Genomic DNA, 19,016 nt, shown 5'->3' with positions numbered 1-19,016 from the left:
GTCTTTTAAAATATACAGTAGAGCATCAATACAGCTCAAGTAATTTTTATAGCTGAAAAAGCAGACCAGGAAATCACAATCTGCAACCCAGTCAAAACCTGGGAAGCTGCATCCTATCCACAGCATGTCTAGAAGAATCTTTTATACCTCTTCCCTAAATTAATTTTAATCCAGATATCCATGTGACATTTTGTTTTCATTTTTTCTGTTTTCAAACTAAGCCTTCACTTGACATGCTCAAAAGTAAAGGAGTTCTTTTCAAAAAGGCTCCTTTCGAGACATCTTGAACAAGCTTCTCCCACTACTGGTTCCACTTTGTTGCTGGTATTCCAAGTCCTCTTCCTACATCTGCAGGCACAGATGAGAGGACAAACTTCTAGCTCAAGGCAGTAGGGCCAGACACAGCCACAGAGCAGTTCCTAGTACTGCAAACGCAGTTAATGTCTCCAAGTATAAACCCCTATACCAGACAACCCCATAGCCGCTTTGCAGATCCAAAGAGCATGCGCCTCTCCAGGGACACCAGTGATATTTGCTCAGTGACAAGCATCTGAAGAAAGGTCTGACCTTTCAGCTGTGAAATGAACACGCTTAGTGTCTGCTGTAGGCAAAGAGGCCAAGCTTTAACACCACCACTAGGAACGTACTCTTGCACAGCCTCTGATGCTCCCAGCACCCCACTGTACCAGTGAAGGAGGCTTGAACACCAACTTCAGGAGGTCATTCTGGCTGATAACAGCATCCAGCGAACAGCCAGTACCCCGTCCATGCAGGACATCGCAAGCTCCAGAGCTGTGCTAAGGCTGGGCAGTACGGAGGGAGCAGCCTTCAGGCATCACTCCTAGCACATGTGGCCTGTCTTGGGGTGCACTGGGGAATCTCAAAGCGCTTACAGAAAGTTTTCACACCCATAAAAAAACCAGCCATTCATACAACTGATTCAGTGACATGAGAACTGTGCTGGGAATAACATTTTGTTAAACTGGGATTCATCAAGGTAGGAAAAAAAAAAAAGATCAAAACAGAATGAAGAGCTGTCTGAGGGGATAAATCAAACTGCAGGGGTTTCTCAGCAAAGCACAAGAACAGATTCCCCAGTAAAAGCACATCAGAGCCATGAGGTAATCCTGCAGCTGAGGTAATGCTAGCAATAAATTTCACCACATTTCATGTGTGAATTTTTGTCCAGAGGCAGTAAGAAGTTGAGCCCATACCTCTGTGAGACTATGTCCAATGTTTGGGATGGAAAGAAGACAGAGGTTGCCTCTCCAACCCACAAGCATTACACCCAAGAGCTGCAACACCACCTGGCAGCCCTATACACTTAGTGAATACTTCAGATTAAGACCCCGTGTTTTCTGCAAAATAGTTCTTAATGCACACTAACTCATCAACCACTTAAAACACAGGTGCCCTAAAGGAACAGACACTGTCTGGTCAATACCTTTCCTGCCTTTGCTCTTTCAGCCACTAACCTAGCTATACTACTTGTCACCTCAACTCCTTCAGCACTGATGGCATCTAATCTGATGAGATTTAAACCAGTCTGTGACAACAAAACCCACTAACATTCATATGAGTAAACCATGACCTGCTAAACACAACTGTATTAAAATTACTTTATTTGTTTCACACCAATGGACAGTCTCACAACTGTGAAGCACCAGAGCAGTCAGCCACTTTTAAAAAGCAGCAGTGAGCAACACTTCTCTGGTAGAGCAGGAGGCATTTATTAAATCTATCAGGGGAAAACCAGCAGCTATTCCCATTTTTGAGTCTAAGTAATTCCAACAATTTGTGTGCTAATATTAGTTCTCTATTCACCAATTCCCCTTTGCATTAAAAAGTTTTTAGTTACTAGTCCCTGTCCGCAAAAGGAGGTGACTTAAATTTCCGTGCATTTATTAAGGCTAAGAAAAAGAAGCAACATACATTTTCATGGCAGCCACAGACAGATGTGTAGCAGGGAGATACTGCACACACAATACAGGGTTTATTCTGGATATACTGACCAAACTCTGCTCTTGCTTCACTCCATTTATACTTTTTCACGCTCTCCCGATTTTTATTTATAAAAGCTTACACTGAGGTTTACACTTTTAATATAAATAGTTCATTTCTTACGCCTGACCTCTAGTACACTGGAAAAATACCTTAGTTTGCATTTGCAACCTGGAACGGGGCCTCATGCGACATCAAAGGCAACCACATGCAGACTAAGTGAACCAAAGCCTTCAGATATTATTTGGGACAGACACACAGACACAGAAGCAACACATAAACCTATTCCTCTAGTTGAGCTGAGCAGTAGGATTCCAGTGCCACTGTTTAGAGCACATCATTCCTCTGATTCTGAGCTCAGCTTACGGGTTTTGAATATTTACAAAAAGAGACAGATGTTACAAAGCTCGTTTGGTGGACTGTAATCTCGGATTTATACCATAATCAAACCTTCAGAGAATGAAACCCTGGGTGAAGCGAGAAGACGTTCAGCAGAACTGCTAATGTTCACACTGGCGTCTGAAGTCTGAGGGAGCAGCACCTCGGAACAGGGGGCAGAAACACCTCGCTCAAGAAAGGCGAGGCAGGGCGAGCAGGGGAAGTCATCCACCTCCCCTGCTCGTGGCACACTGCCCCATGAGCACCCTTTCCCTAATATGCCTGCCACAGCTCCTGCTCACATGTGCACTAGTCCAGAGCGGATGAACAAAATACCTGGGGCAAGAAGCTCACCAGGAACCTACCAGCTGCGGCACCAGGACACTGTGGCAGGGCAGCAAACTGACCCAGACAACGACAGCTGCAAGGGCACAGGGGACTTGAAACCAGGCTGCTAAACCTGAGCGGATCGATTGCCACCTCTCCGGGTGACACGGCCAGGTTTCAGCAAGGAATCAGCTGACAGCAGGCCTTCAATGAACAAGTGCTGAACAGCTAGAAGAAGCAGTCCTTATACCCTTTGTTACAAAAATACAAAAGATGTGGTGCTGTATCAGGAGAGTTCTGCTTTCACATAAATTCTGCATACCTGTGCACCATACCACATGACTGTGGACTACTGGCAACCCTGGAAAATGTATTGAGCAAGGACGCCCTTTCCAAAGTTTTACTTTAACATCAGTGGAAGCAAAATTGTTCTATGAAAGGGTGGGAGACTACCACGCCTGGCCTTAGGGACCAAGCCAACCCAGATCGAAGAACTGCCTCAACACTCGCATGCACAACAGGCCTGCATGCTTATTCAGGCTGTTCCTACAAAGCAAATGCTGTTCACGGGAATGGGATTTTTGACTGGATCAGGTCCCAGCTGAAAAACTTCCTCACTGCTGGGGAAAGCCTGCTTTGGCAGCTCTAGCTGTAGCGGTTCAGGAAGGTATCGTCCTCACATGGAGCCATTGCTCCGTCCCTGTGGAGAAAGCAAGAGCAGTACAGGCAAAAGCTCAGTTCTGCCTTTGCTGTCGGGGCATTCACTTCCTACAGAAGGAAGCAACATGTTAACAGACAGTAATTTCTTAAACTGTTGAAGCAAAATCTGTCAGAGCGTGTCTAATAGAGCCCTTTAATCTGCTACTATTTTTCCTTCAAACCACAGCAACAAGCACATCCCAAACTACTGAATAGGTTTATTTACTATGCTATGAAACCCACAAGCTGTTCTCCCTTGAAACCTTCAAACACTTTGAAAATTTTATAGCATTTGGAAATGCTGTCACGGAATTTATTTGGGCAACTTCCAGAAGGAACACTAAAACGTAGGCAGTGACTCATTTCATCTTTACTAACAATACGCACACACCATTCCGATAATTAGTGCTGGCCAAAACAACATACCACTGATTTCTGATGAAGCCAAGTGCAACCTTGGAAATACCGAGGAAACAACACAGGCTTTAAGAGATGAGAATGATACAGCACCATTTCCTACCACAAACCCGAGGAGCTGTCATTTATCAGGTTGTTTACCACTTCTCCCTCCACCAGTCAACATTCATGCACATGAAGCCCGTGAGACTGTTAAGAATAAGACTTAATGAACTGTTAACTAAGGGAAACAATCGCACGTGATGTGCATGATGCTTTCTGTAAATGCAAGTTCTTAAGAACAAGAATATTTAGGAATTTTTTTTTAATAGAACAGGTTTTAAACTGTTTGCCTGTTCTATCTTCTTCAAAAAATGAAGTTATTCTGCATATGTTTGCTCTCTTGAAAGAGCATACAATATGTACTAGGATATAGCAAAAATGATTCTTGCATCCTAGCCAGACCTGGAGTTTCATCTAAATTAAAAAAAAAAAAAAAAAAGAAAACGAGCAATCTGGTTCTAGTTTCTTCACAACACCTTAAAGATAATAGGTCAAGATGATCAAAGGAAGATGAAGGAAAAGCCTTGACCTTCCTTATTATCTTCTCATTTTGCCAAGATGACTATCCTAACACAAAACCAGGAAAAAGTAAATTAAATTCAAGATGTCAGACATGTAGTTCGTCTCCAAAATTGCTGTCTTAATTGCCCTGCAGGTCACAAATACATAATGAAGTTGTCATTGATTTCTGTTACAATGATCTCATCACATCTATAATTTAGGATTCCATTTCACAAAATAAACTTGTTATTGTTCTATATCCTGCACTAATATGGTTCTTAAATGTATCAACAGAGGCCAGGAAAAATCACACTGGCTGCACATGGAGGAATTGTGTTTCAACTCCAGAGAGGCCAAATCAGCTTTACACAAGATTTGCTACCCCTTTGAGAACTTGCAAGTTCAAGGGACCTCCAAATAATGACAATTCTTTGTTTAAACTCTTTATTTAAATTTAAACTCTTTAAATAAAGAGTGAGCACAACAAAGAGGACAACTAATACAAAGGAAAGAGGACAGCAAAGGTCATTCAAAGGCATAAATCTACATTCTCTCACCAAAAAAAATGGTTTCTTTTAAATCAAAATACTTTGATTCTTAAATCTGTTTATTGCTGGCATTTCAGCATAGCAAGGCTCAGATCTCAGAACTCTGAAGTTATTTTACTCCTGAAAAATCTAAATCTAGTCAAGGAAGATTGTTTGCTACCATCTACATTCCAAATTATCGCCAGAGAATTTAAAGTCCTTCTAACCCAAAGCTCACAAACAAGAAGTTTACAAAAAAAAAAAAAAAAATCCCAGCACAGACAAAATTGAAAAGTAGTGTCAGGAAGCTGGTCAGATTATACGTCACAATTTTTATTAAAATCACCATCTCTCACATGCAAAGCATCACAAAGTATTCAGCAGCAGTGAGATTATGATATGTAAAATTTAGCTTCTCTATAACGCCATCAAGACCACACATACAACTCGTAGGATACTAAATCCTTCATGATCCTCTTAGTAGCTGCTTATCCCACGACGCAAATACTCACATATATCAGGTCAGACGCTTCGGCACACAGTGCACCAGCATGCCACTTAGGAATCTTAATTAGATCAAAATATGTCAGTGTAATCCAAAAATGGCTCGTTTTCTGAACTCCACCCTTCCATATCAGAGTAAAATAACTTTTCTTCAGACTGTCAGAGCACTCCAAAAAAAGTTTCCCATGGATAATAAATAACTTAATTGGCAGCATATTCCTCAAAATATTCCTTTTACTTTTGAGCAAGAAACTATGATGGTTATAACTAACTTTTGGGGTGTTTGAAACAAGTAAAATTTATATATTCTGTGTTTAGTTCTGAAATTAGCAGAATATTTCAGGGATTATTTATTATTTCATAATCTGGTTTTGGGGGGTTGTTTTTTAATATCTGCAGTGCTTCTATGACTGGGTAAGGAATTGCCTTCTGTATCTGTATTGTGCAACACCACACAAATTTTGGCCCAAACAAGGCTCTGACATAAAGCTTTTTCCGTTCCTCTCCTCATTTTTAAAAGTCACTGAAGCCCAGACTATACATCTCACCCTGTATTTGCTAGCCAACTGCTTTAATCACCCATTTAACCAGCCTAGGTATCACACGTACCTCTGAAGTCAAGGTTACCAGGCCTCTTTGGGGAAAGAGATCTGACTTACGACACACCTCAAACAATCTCTGTTTTTGCTAGTGGTTTTTCTGTTTGCACTTTTCTTTAGGACACACAGGCTCTTTCACCCATCATCTCAAAAAGACTGAAACTCCAATAGATGGACTCAGCAGTAATTCACAGTAGCCTCGGATGTCTGACTGATTCAGAGCAGTCTGCAATTCCCACTCCCAGATCACGGTGCTTTGCGAACTAAAATGTATTTATTCTCATAATAAATGTCCTTTCACAGAAGAAAGTATCATCTTTATTTCTTTCAGGTGGGAAACTGAGGCACAAGAGAGCTGTACAATTTGCCCAGCATTGGAGGAACACAGAATGATTAAACCTGATCTCCTATATTGTGGGCTGGCATTCCAAACACCTGACCAAGGAAGAAACAATAAAAACAACAAGCAGTTTCCTTCCTTAGAAGATAATTCAGCTTTACATTACAGAGAATTTGTATCTTGGAAGATAAGGGGATCCAATAGAACTCTAGTGTTCTCCACAGGCTTATTCAGTTGAACTACAATTCTGATAATACAAACAATGCTCACAGATTCTGCTTAGTGAAAACTAATTGGTTTGGTTTGTTTTGTTTTTAAATAATTCAAAGGAACAAACTGTCTGCCAGCAAATCTTCATGTTCCATGACTTGGAAATACTCAAACACCTATATTTCTAGATTTCCTTTGCTGACTTTCCTAAGTAAAATTTTCCACTGGACAAAGAGCTTTCTTTTCTTTCTCCCCATCCAAATGCAGTAAAAAATGTGGCTGCTTTTATCACAGTTCAATCTCTAAAATGCCATCAATAAAAGCAACCCATATATGACACATGAGTAGCAAAGTACCAGCTACTGCTGTGCCTGAGCACTCACCAGAGCAGATGAAAAGGGGAACCTTAGTCTGTACAAATGTTTGCATATCATCATCTGTCATATATTCACAGGGCAAATTACGTTTAAAAGCTAAACACAGCATATGCAATCCTTTTTGCCTTCTGAGCAGAAAGAAAAACTCCATTAAAAAATGTATTTGCTATAAAGCCAGTAAACCAGTTCTGACAGCAAAAACTGTTTCACCTGAAAAGTCTAAGACTAGCTACGACATAAACATAGTTATAACAGTTCCCTGCAGGGTGACCACATCCAAAACTAAGTTTACTAACATCAAAACCAACTTTACTAAATAACGGTGTTCACATAAAGCATGAGCATACAGGCCTCGGTGCATGTGAGTGGAAGACAGTCGCTTTCATATCATTACAAGATGCTTTAAGAAAGAGCATTTATTCTTTTAATGCCTAGAGTTAAAATGCTATCATCTCTCAGGCATGTTTCCATCAGCATGTGTCGCTCCCCCATTCAAAAGCGCAAGCTCTGAACCATGCAGGAGCTTCCTGCTGTGCATTCAGCTCTGGCTCTTTACACTGCATGTAAGCTCTCTTGCCAACGCTTACGTGCAGTACCAAGCACTAAAGAATTGGCATCCAAGACGATTTTTGACACCTAAAAACCTGGTATGTACAGTATGCCACATTACCTTTGGGCAGGTAATCTCAGTCTGCTGGATCATGATAAGGGCAGATGCAATCAGAGCTCCCTGACGTACATAGTTCACAGGATCATTTGTCATTGGCTCAAGCAAATTAATTGCTTCCTAAAAAAAAGCAAGAAATAAGCAGTCACAATGTTAATACTATAATTTTTAGTATCCCAAGATTCAGTACTCTAATGGAAGGTCATCAGATTGATGCTATCAGATATACTTTTTAATATATTTTGCCTGTTCTTGGTAAATGAAGCAGAAATCTGTATTTCTGTGGATTTTAATCTAAAAATCAGAAAGAAAAGAAAAACCACAAAACCCAAGTGATGGATGGAACAAGAAATAGGGCAACAGATAAACAACAGTTGTTGTACACAACAGATGCATTCATTACATTAGAACTACTGACATGCCTTAAATAGCACACATAAATTATTCGTACACTTTCTTTGCCATTCTTCCCAACAAAATGCATCTTCGTGTTCTTACCTTCATTTTCTGAATAAGGAACAAATGAACCAGAGATATCAAACATGTTGGAGGTTAGAAAATGAGATGGTAAAACAGTCCAGGTTACAAATTCTTGGCCTTACACTTTATTGTTAGAGGCTGAAACATTTAGCATCACACGAAAGCATTCATTTAAAACCTACATGGAGCGCGGCTGCCTGAGCACCCGTATAGTAAATCTAGGTTTTTATAACATTTCAAAACATTCTGTTGCTTCTTTAAATTCAGTAACTTCCCAGCTAAGTGCAACAGGAACATGATCCACGAGCTATCCACATGATCTACCAATAAGCACTCCTTTCAATGCAGTCACTGATTAGGAAAAGCGGTAAGAGAGCCTACTGTAATAAATGCTGCTCAGATGTACCCAATACCAGCAGCATTGGCAATCTGCAGGCATCTCGGTCTAAATCATCACATTTCTTCATCTCCGTTTACAGTTCTGCCACTTTGCAAGCCATGACTTAAATATACATAGAATTATTAGACACAAATTCATTTTTAACCATGCAAGGTCCTCAGCACACATTACACAGGACAACTGAGCTCATCTAAACTCACTGCTACCAAAATAAGATTCCTCTCCTTCCTCAATTTCCCTTTAGCCATCCAGTCCCTTCCCTTTCCCTGTGCTAGCCCTTGTCTCACCTCTCAGTGAGCTTTTCCAGCTCAATAATTCAACAGAGAACTGTTCCCTTTTTTGTTGTTATCTGGGTCAGTTTTCTGTGAGTTTGTGTCTGAGTCGGCTCACTAGGGAGCTGGACACAAGGCAAAGCAAAAAGTGGCAGAAAGGACCAAGACTACCCGCTCCAACAGCAGCAAGTTCTTAGCGGGCTCAGCCAGCCTTTGGCAACCACGGTCTCCAGATTTAAGCGGAATAAACCTGAGAGCGCAGTTTGTACAGCATTGGGCTGCACAGATAAATTTGGTTTGTGGTAACACAGGGGCTTTCTAAAAGCACTTAGAAATGGCATGTGAAGCAAGCTGTTAGATACAGGAACAGGAGAGATAACAGTTAGACATCCACCCAAGAAGCTCAAAGAGCTTTTTAAATCTATTATGTGACCTTCTGACTACAGAATTCAGACAGAATCACTTGGCAATCTCTGGTACGGAGCTCTCTCCTGTCCACACTTACTGAGGACATAAGCAAACGCAATTAAGTGCACAAGCCTCCCAGCACAGACCCCTCTCAGTGTTACTTCTGGCAGGATGAGGCTTTTAAAAACAAGCTGATTTTATACAAAACACTATTTCTAAGAACCACTTTAGAATAATATCATGCCTTTGCTTACACTGCTTTTGCCTATTGAGCTATGTTGGAGGCTGTGCTTCTCCACCCGAAGGCGACTCACACGTTCAGTACTATGTATGGAACATCCACTATGACAAAAAGCTGGTCTTTCTGACCCCCAAAGTTTAATACATTTGAGCCTTCAAAACTTACTAATATAAGCTCTGGAAGACATGTCTGCACATAATCAGATGGTTCAGGTCTTTATCACACAATGTATCTGGAACTAAAACAGACTACTTTGTGCGACTAAAAGCATTCCAACTTAAATTAAGTTGTTGGATGCAGCAGGTTAAAAATAATTAGCTCCTTGATTCCACCTTCCACTAGAGAATAAAGCAACCTGGGTAAAAATAGGACTTTCAGTTTTCTCTAGATACTAAAGACAGCAGGCAGCGCATTCTGTGCATTTCACAACACAAGTGACATGCTGGGGAGCACTCACTTGCAAGAGCCACAGACCAAGTGTTTAATACTAGCTGAGGAAGGGATGATACAGATAAGCATAAGACTTATCAAAGACTCAGAAGCATGAAATACTACTTCCACATGGACAGTCTGTGCACCTGTTTTGAAACTGTGATTCAGTACCAGTACAGATCATACACACACGTAGGTGAAGCAGAGGAAGCTTATCCCCAAGTTTACTTGCTGCTTGTCCCAATGGGTGCTCACTTCCCACAGCAGAAGTGGGAATCCTTCTACTCTAGAAGTATCATCTGTGAGAATCATCCTTCACTGACACTTATAAAGTGAGAATAAAATCTACTGGCTGTGAATTACACACTTGAAGCTACAGTAAATTTCATTAAATTTCATTGCACTTGGCTTTACTACATGGATCTTCCATGAATTGTGTATCACAGAGAAGAAAAACGGAGCTAGAAGTTATGCGTAATACCTGCTGTCTTCCTGTCATTGGCATCCCCTTGTTACCCCTAAAGCAGTCTGTAAAAGATCAGCTCCAAGGGCAAAGGAGTATCGATTTTGGAGCACTGAACATACACCTAAAGTTCAGTGGCAACTTTCAGTTTTGAAATCAAAATCCCAAGAACGTGGCAATAATGTATAAAACCATTCTTCTACTTTATCTACTCTGTACTAGCAGTAAAAGAATCTCTATGCCCAGGACACCTACAGAATTTAAAGAAGCACTGCTCTACTCCAACTGGCTAGCAGTGTTCATGTGTGAGAAATCTGATCTCTGTGTGTGATGTTTCCACAAAAACACCTCTGTGGCAGGACAGAGCAGAAACAGTCTTGGCAATGGATGCGTCTGGTCCTCACCTTGTTTCCAGTGCCCGCACAGCAGATACCCAAAGCCATGGCAGCCCCATAACGCACATGGGGATTGTAGCTCTCTGACAGCAAAGAAACCACACTCGGACACTGCTCAGGAGTCCTAAAGAAAGGCAAAAAAAGAACATTGGTTATTGTTCTTCAAAATATGAAGACTTCACTCTGTTCATAGTGGAAGATTTAAAATGGCCCTTCCACACTGTACGTTTTGCATTTCTCAAAATGTAAACCAGAGGGGTGGAAGAAATGGACTAAGAGAACGGGGAAGTGCACAAATGAATAAACTTCCCTGTTGCTGCAGATATCACACAGTTCCCACTGTCTTCCTTTTTAGTGCCTATTTTCTGTCTTTAAAAGATTACCCAGAAGAACAACACATCTATTGAGACTGAGGTCTTTATCTCCAGAAATCATGCTGTTGTGACAGACTTTCTAGCAGAGGTTCACTCTCCATGAGACACACAGTACTCAATCTCCCATCAGCAGACACAAAACCCAACTCCAGTATTCAATCAGCCTTCAAGGTCGGTGGGTCCCAAATTCCCTTTTGCAACCACTGCTTCTACTGCCTCCTCCTCACTCCCACCTACTGCTGTAAATCAAAGCATGTGAGGAAGTGCTGATACAACTCACACTTCCAATCAGGTTCTCAGCAATGTCTACTGTTGCCTCCTTACAATATCATGCTGTGATGTTGCTGCCTTTTAAGTGATCTGAAATGGGAGTATATGCTCCATGCCTCACCAGCTGGGAACCAGTGTCCTGTTGGTCATTACAGCAACGGAACTTCTAGCCCAGTGGTGGGTGAGATGAAAGGGAACCCTTAATTTCCTACAGCCAAGAAGCACATGTTGCTAATGCAAACAGCCTTGTGAATATTGAGTATTTCTGAAGTAGGGCAGAACTCACAGGTGTGGATATATTAATTTCCCTCCTATCTTTGCAGTTATATTTATCACTCCATTGATTTTGATGCCACACAAACCACTTTGTACTATCTTGCACTGCCAATTTCAGCATTTCTAATGCAGCAAAGGCAAAATTGTTTGTAGAATAAGTATCTCTGTGTCAGACAAGTCTGCATTCTGAACTCACAGGCATCACAAGCACATCCATCACAGCTAATCTGTTAAATTTACCCAATCTCATGACCCCATGAACACAAGAGCGATGCAGGAATGTGGTTGGCAAGTACATCCTCATGAAAAAGAAAGATGGGAAACTACAAATTACAAGTGATTCAATTACGTCCGTTTTCACAGTGCACATCATCTGGTTATCCACTCCACCTCACTGTGTCTTGCAGCCCAGACTAGCTTTAATTGTCGCATTCACAATCTTAAAAGCAGACTTGCAAGCCATTTAATTTGACTATAACCTGATTTCAGACTGAAACATACAAAGCAAGAGCCAAGAACACCTTCGTTTTAGCTTCCCTTCTCACGTTTGCTACACTGAAAGATGAAGGTTGGAGGCTGGCAGCAATACCTGTTGTACACAGGAATTACAGCATCGTGTAGGGTCATTGTCTATCAAAGCACTCAACAACTCAAGAGGTAGAAAAAATGTTATAGAGTATGCTCCAGCATTGGTTTTATTTAAATGAATACCTGAATCACAGAAAACAGAAGTAAAAAAAAAAAACCTTAAGCAATAACCTAGTTCACTCTCCTCTTTCATTGGGATTGGGGACAGAAGACGTGCTCCTATAACACCATGCTCATATTTTGGTTATAGTTCACACACAAAATCAGTTGGTTTCTATTCTAGTTATTATCTCTTCCCATTTCAACACTTTTCCATAGTCTCCTCTGATGGCTAGTCCTAAACTCCTCTTTACACTCCTCTCTTCTGCTCAGCTGACCACAGACAGGCAGCAACACCACACAGGCTCCAGTCCTCCTCCAGCATTGCTGAAGGGACCTGAAAGCACCCAGGTTTCAGAGGCTACTCAACCCCTCGGCAGTAATGGCAGCAAGTACCCAGATCTTCTACCTCACCCCTGCTTCCAACAGTCCATTTCTTTAGGAGTTTTCCTAAAACACCCACATGGGGAAAGAATCCCACCTACCATCAGCACCTTACCAAAAACCACCCTCCAAACAGCACCCATATATATATATAAAAAATAAGAGAGGAACAGACACAAAGTTGATGAAAACTCTGCTGCCTCCAAGATGCAGCCATGAAAACAAATGTTAAGAAAGAGGGAAGAGTTGGGAAACAGAAAGATTCCATCCTTCAAGCAAGCGGTAGAAGTGAAGACTACAAACTAAAAGACACATTTAAAACTACCTGTCAGTCTCTTGCTCAAATAACAGCCTGGATGCTGGCAATGTTTTTTTAAGAAATGAGCTGATGCAGAGACCAGAAGTCACAAATCCTATAATAAATGAATCCAAGCATTCAGCTGCACAAAAGACTTCAGCTCTTGCACAAAGACTCTTAACACCTTTGTGTTTGCTTTACTTCAGCAAGTTAAACAGGCAGATTGTGAGCAAAGAAGAGAAAAACATCTTCTGGCAAAGACATGATTATGCGCATGAAGCATTAATCATTAAATTCCCGTTCAGAAAGCTCAATTTTATAGAATCATTAACTTGGACACATCTTTGTGTCTGCAGGCTCAGAAGTTCCAACACAGTTTTCATGATAAAATCAGGATTAATGTACACTAATTGATTACAAAATTCTTAGCCAGATTTACATTCTTTGTGGCCATTATTTTAAATGCTTTTATCTCAAATCTATCCATTAAACAGTCAAACATTTTGACAGAGGGCCTTCTGTAAATCTGCTTCGGGAGTTAAAGCTACTTAATGTGTCCCACCACCTTCCCCAGTAACAGAGTCTTCTCAAACCCGCAATCTTCAAAAAGTTTCTTCCCACATAATAGAGAACTAGAAGGGAGAGCCACAAGTGGGTTGAGGAAGCAAAAGTGTCTTGTAAAAATGCATATCAGAGGAACAGGACTTCAGTACACAACAGCACTGTTGGCATCAATGCTTAAGCAATAACATTTGCTTGCTCGCTCTACTGCTGAGACGCTTTACAAAGTCCTACACACTGTTGCCGAAGATGAGCCCATAAAAACCCAAACCCAAGCTTAATAAAATTAATAGAACGCAAAACAATTCTGCCAAGTGATCAAAAGAAAAACTAAAAAGCACTCATAAGCAGCTACAGGCTGCAATCATGCTCCTGTGGCGTTACTTCCAACTGGTAATCCAGTTGGGGAATATGTTTAAAACATGACCACGTTCTCCTCCCCCTGGCCCGAGGCTTTCGCCCTTCACTTCGAGGACAGCCACATGAGCTGCCGACTTGACATTCAGCACAATGGAGGGGCAGTCCTGCTGCTGACGGAGGAAGTTTCCACTTCACTGGTACCAAGTCCCACGCAGGTTCCCAAACTAAGTCCATCCCTCTGGCTCCCTGCTGGAGACCTCCACTACTCTTGTGCTGACGGATGAATCAATATAGTTATCGAGTAGAAACCTCTGGCGGGACAGAAGTAATGAGAGTGTGAGAAAACTTAAAAACAGAACTAAAAAAAAGATAAATGGTTTGTCAGAAGTCACGCTCAGCCACGGGCTACTCTTTGTCAGTCCCAATATGGACATCTGTCATTACTGCAAGTTAAACATCAGAAAGATAATATCACATGAAATACCAGGATAACATCTGGAGATTTAGTGGGCAGAAGTTTCATCTCCAGACGCAATTTCTTCCTCTCTCTTAAAAGTCAATAGTAAAAATTCTAAACCTGGAGTATATTTAATATACTTCGAGGACAGAAGCAACGTCCATTAGTCCTCTATTCTGACTTTCCCATAACACAGTCCAGTAATTTCATCTAAAAATTCCTACATTAAAGCCCAAGGCATGTCTCTCAACTGGGCTGTGTATCTTAGAAAGACAGGCAATGGCTATTTTTAAAAAAAACAAATTATCTTTAATGCACTGGTTCCTTCCTCTTTTCCTAACACTGGTTTTGCTCAAGCAGTTTGCTTTTGCAATTACATTTTACTACAATAGCAAAATGATGACAAAAGAATGGCCTGATTATGTCCCTCATTTTCATCTGAAAATTGCTCAGCTGGTCCTACATAAGTCATCAAAACACAAACAACAGTGAACCCCCACACACATATGACAAAACAGTATCACAACTAGCTCCAGCTTTGTTCTGCTACCAGGGAACTAAATGAATCAAGAAGCCAAAAAAGCCTAAAAGTTTCCTCTACAGGACTTCACCACAGCGGTCAACTACAGCTTGCTTTCCACCCTACACCAGGGTAAGTTTTACTGTTGTGATATATGGGCTGCAGATGAAGGACTTCCTCCAAGATCCAGTTTGGTTTGTTTCAAAAGTCATAAACAAAACAATAAAGAAGAAGAAAGATGCAACAAGTCAATAATGAGAGATTCTCAGCAAAACATAATAGCTAGCATTTTACTAGTTTTACTCACCAACTGGTTGTTCTCAAAACCTTCACAAGAAACGAACATCCTATGCAGCTAAGGATTTTGAATCTTCATTGAAACCAGAGTGAGAGAGAATGCAAAGGAGCTGCCTAACTCCTGCCCAATTACCTTTGTCTTAGCCTCAACTTTGATCTCATTCCTGGAGACGTTAATCTCCTGGATATAATTATATGTGACATATTTATATACATCTAAATGTTATATTTTGTCTATAAAAACTGATACTTAGCTTGTAAGTGCCCTAGAATTTCTGAGAAACCAAAGAAAGTTTGGGATTCTTCACTACTTCCAAAGAGAAAAGGAAGTTTTTCTTAAGCCTCCAGTACAAAAATTCACAAAGCAAAACCCAGGATGTCGACTGTTACTAACACAGCAGAATTTTTACCTTTTTCTGAAGGTAATTACAACTGCAACACCTGCAGATACCATAACTCTTAGTAGGCTTTGCCTACAAGAGCCTTATTGAGCTACTGAAAGCTGAGAAACAGTTAGGTACATCGACTCTGTTTAAGAAGCCCCTTTAATTTTTTTTTATTTTTTTTTTTCCCCAAGAGGCACGCAACAATGCCACAAGACAAATTAAAAACTCAGATTGCCTTATCTTGAAGCATATTCTGCTTCATTTCTTAGATCACATCCAAATATCTTTGCACAGTTTATCTCCAATTCTGTAAGTTGCACATCTTGAAGGTTAGAAAACTATTGCTACTTATATTTGAGCAATATTTAAACATGAAACCTGTATATGTATATAAAGTAGCATCAATAAGTAAACAAACAGAATACTGAAAATAAACCATCACACTGATCTTGTGATTGAGACTAAAAATGGAAGTGTCTGAAGCATCACTAGCATACATTTATTTTTTAGTCTAAATATTTAAGGACTTTACAACTCAGTGAAAAATGAAATGTCACGAGAATTAAAGAATAATGTCAAATATATCTTTTAAATTTCTCATTAAGTCTCCCCAGTCATATTTCAAAAGATTCTAAATATTTATGACTTTCTAAACTATCAGACATGAATTAATCATTTGATACAGAACTATTTCCACAAGTTGCTTTCGTAGTGTAGTGACAGAAAAAAGAAAAGCTTAACACACGTTTCATTTCACCCATGAACGAGTTAATAAAGGAGGAATGCAGATATCTAATTGCACAATTTGCAGTCATTTCTGAAGGAGGGGGTGTGGCAGAGGGGGGAAAACATAGAAGATGGAAAACCTGCAGAGAAAAATGCAATGGACTGGCATATTTCAGTGCAGACTAAGCACAAGTGTAAACCCCATCTTTCTCCCTCAACAAAAAGGATCCAAGATATCCCCATGCTGGGAATTTCCTGTTGCTATCTCATGTGCAACACAGCCTCCTTCTCCACAACGTTTTTCCCTGAAATGCCTCCCAGTTGCCTGAACAAGACTTGCTAAAGAACGAGAACTCCTAGGAGGTCCCCCACAGCCAGGCAGCTGAGGCTGAGTGCTGCCAACAGCGCAGCAGATGAACTTGAGGGACAAGCACCGACTGAACAACACTGTCACTCACCAGTGTCAGCTCACATCTAATGCAGACGTGACTCCATTCAAATAAAGTAGTATTGGCAACTTGAAAACAGAAATAACAGCAAGAGGCGGAAAAAAAAAAAATTCATGCACAGTTCAAATACTCTGGTTACGGTGAATTAGGAGTGGGGTCTAGCAAGATTTAGGGTTTAACGCTCATCAACACAGGAGAGGAACTGGACATAGGGCAGGACACAAAAAGCCTGGTCAGAATCACACAGTGAGGAACCTGCTGCAGATCTAGAAGAGATACACAGGAGGATGTGTTTCTCAAAAATGATTCAAACCTTGGAAAGTTCAAAAAAACTTCATAAAAGGCAGATGAGTTTTCTAGTCATCTGAAATAAATAATCCACCAAGCAGTTACATACGCTATGCAAGCCTACATGCAAGTAAACTTATATCATCTTCCTCTGAGTTCCTAAGAAAACTCTGCTTTCAACTGTATTTAAAAAAAAGATTTCCTTTTCAATTAGATATGTGCATTCATGCAGCTTTCATCAGAGCAATCTGCTGGCAACAGTACAGCCTTCAGCTGGTGCTTCATCAAGGTGCCTTCCCCCTCCCAGTTTATTTATTTAATATAGCCATTTTAGTGGCTAAAGAGATGATTTCGTCATATAAATTACACTGTAACATCCACTGAGGCATTCCAGAGAAGTCTGAACACTTGATTTTCACTTTGACCAAAACAGCTCTTCACTGCAGTAACCAACAGTGATACTTCTCAGACAGTAAAGTCTGCGAAGAAAATTTCTGAAGAGGTAATACAGAACTCAAGTTGGCAAAATTACACTTCTGTAACTCTGACACATCCCCCACACTGAAGTGACTGAGGTATAGTGTCTACTGTGCTGTGAAAGAGAAAATGTAAAAAGTAAAAAAAAATAACCCTCTTTCAACATAATGCTTCAGCTCCAACACAGGCTTGATCAGTAACTGATGCTGATGATCAGCAGACGGTTCCAACAGATGCATTGTCTATTTTTTTCCCCCCAGAAGTTTTAAATTCCGTTCTTTAAATTCAGAGATACGACATGAAGGTCTGCATGTGGCATACACCCACAAGCAGACCACTAAAGTTAAAGGATTAATCTGTCTTTTAATGTACTTCGGTGGGTTTACTCCGGAACATTTTTTTTTTTCCATTTATGATTCAGTTATACTGCCAATAGCTCCATCTCCAGAAAGTGGTAATAACTCTAGCCACCTTTCAGCAAGGAAAAAAATAGCTCAAGTGTCAATGATGAAGGAAAACAAGCTTCATCTGTATAATCAGAAAGAGTGAACACTGGCTGTGTTTAATGCAACAGAAATTCTGGTAAAGACTCGAAGTTCAGTTAGATTAACACCAGGAGAGCCTTCAAGATTTACAGAATAAAACAGAAGTTGATTAGACATAGTTGATCTTATGGAAAACTGAACCCAAACACTCATCAGCCCAATACAGTATTGTCCTCTCTTGATTTCTGCTTTTTGTATGTTTTCATGTGCTCTACTCTCTCAGTACGGTCAGGGGTGACAATGGGGATGCAGTCAGATAAGGAAACAGAATTAGTATAGCTGGATTAATCTTTATTCCCCAATACACACTTTTCTGAAGAATAACTACATCAAAAATCAATTGCAAATGAATTCAGCATGGAATCTTAACAAAAGTTTCCTTTAAACACGAAAAATCAAGAACAAGTGAAAACTGCTTTGCTGGAAATTCTATTGTATGATCTGAATGCACTTTAAGTCAAGTATTTCTACTGATTTCTGCCAGCAGCTTTCTCTCTTTGGCCCCAAAGTAGCTGCATCCTAAAGATATCAATGCTTTTTAAATTTTTTTAGACAAATACAAACTGATTCACAGCTCACTGAGGACCCGATTCCTCAAGCCTGGCGAGCACTTACAATTCATGGAACGTAATGGCTGGTGACATATCGGGGGTCTCTTCTGGCCTTAAACTCAAGGACTCTGTTAGACACTTGCCCAGCTAACGCCCTTGGAAGTGAGCTCTATTTCCATTTTAATGCGGAACTGCAAGACATACACACATCTGACTGGAAGTTGGAAGGTAACAAAAGAGAACGCTCATGATAATAAAAAGCAGCTGCACGAAGAAAGATTTAAAGTAACAGTACACGCACTTGAAAGAGTGTGCTAGACAGTACTTTTCTAAAATTAGTCAAGAAAAAAACCTGGCGTGTTTACAGGGCAGCAGAAGTTTTTAGGGTTAACTGTGCTTTCATCCAGACAGCACGCGAGCATGCAGGCAT

General features: G+C 40.5%; 1 protein-coding gene across 1 annotated transcript in view; it reads right to left on the bottom strand.

Annotated features, from left to right (window-relative positions):
• The window catches only part of PSMD1 (proteasome 26S subunit, non-ATPase 1), a 74,181-nt gene that overhangs the window by 15,196 nt on the left and 39,969 nt on the right, over positions 1–19,016 (bottom strand). Inside the window, exons 17-18 of the mRNA XM_086468692.1 lie at positions 10,690–10,804; positions 7,593–7,709 (exon numbers count right to left, since the gene is read on the bottom strand). Coding sequence (XP_086324818.1) covers positions 7,593–7,709; positions 10,690–10,804 — 232 coding nt within the window. The remainder of the gene's footprint in view (positions 1–7,592; positions 7,710–10,689; positions 10,805–19,016) is intronic.

This window comes from Leptosomus discolor, chromosome 7 (assembly GCF_034619465.1).
Source record: "Leptosomus discolor isolate bLepDis1 chromosome 7, bLepDis1.hap2, whole genome shotgun sequence".
Lineage (NCBI taxonomy): Eukaryota > Metazoa > Chordata > Aves > Leptosomiformes > Leptosomidae > Leptosomus > Leptosomus discolor.
This window is presented reverse-complemented; position numbering and strand designations above follow the sequence as displayed.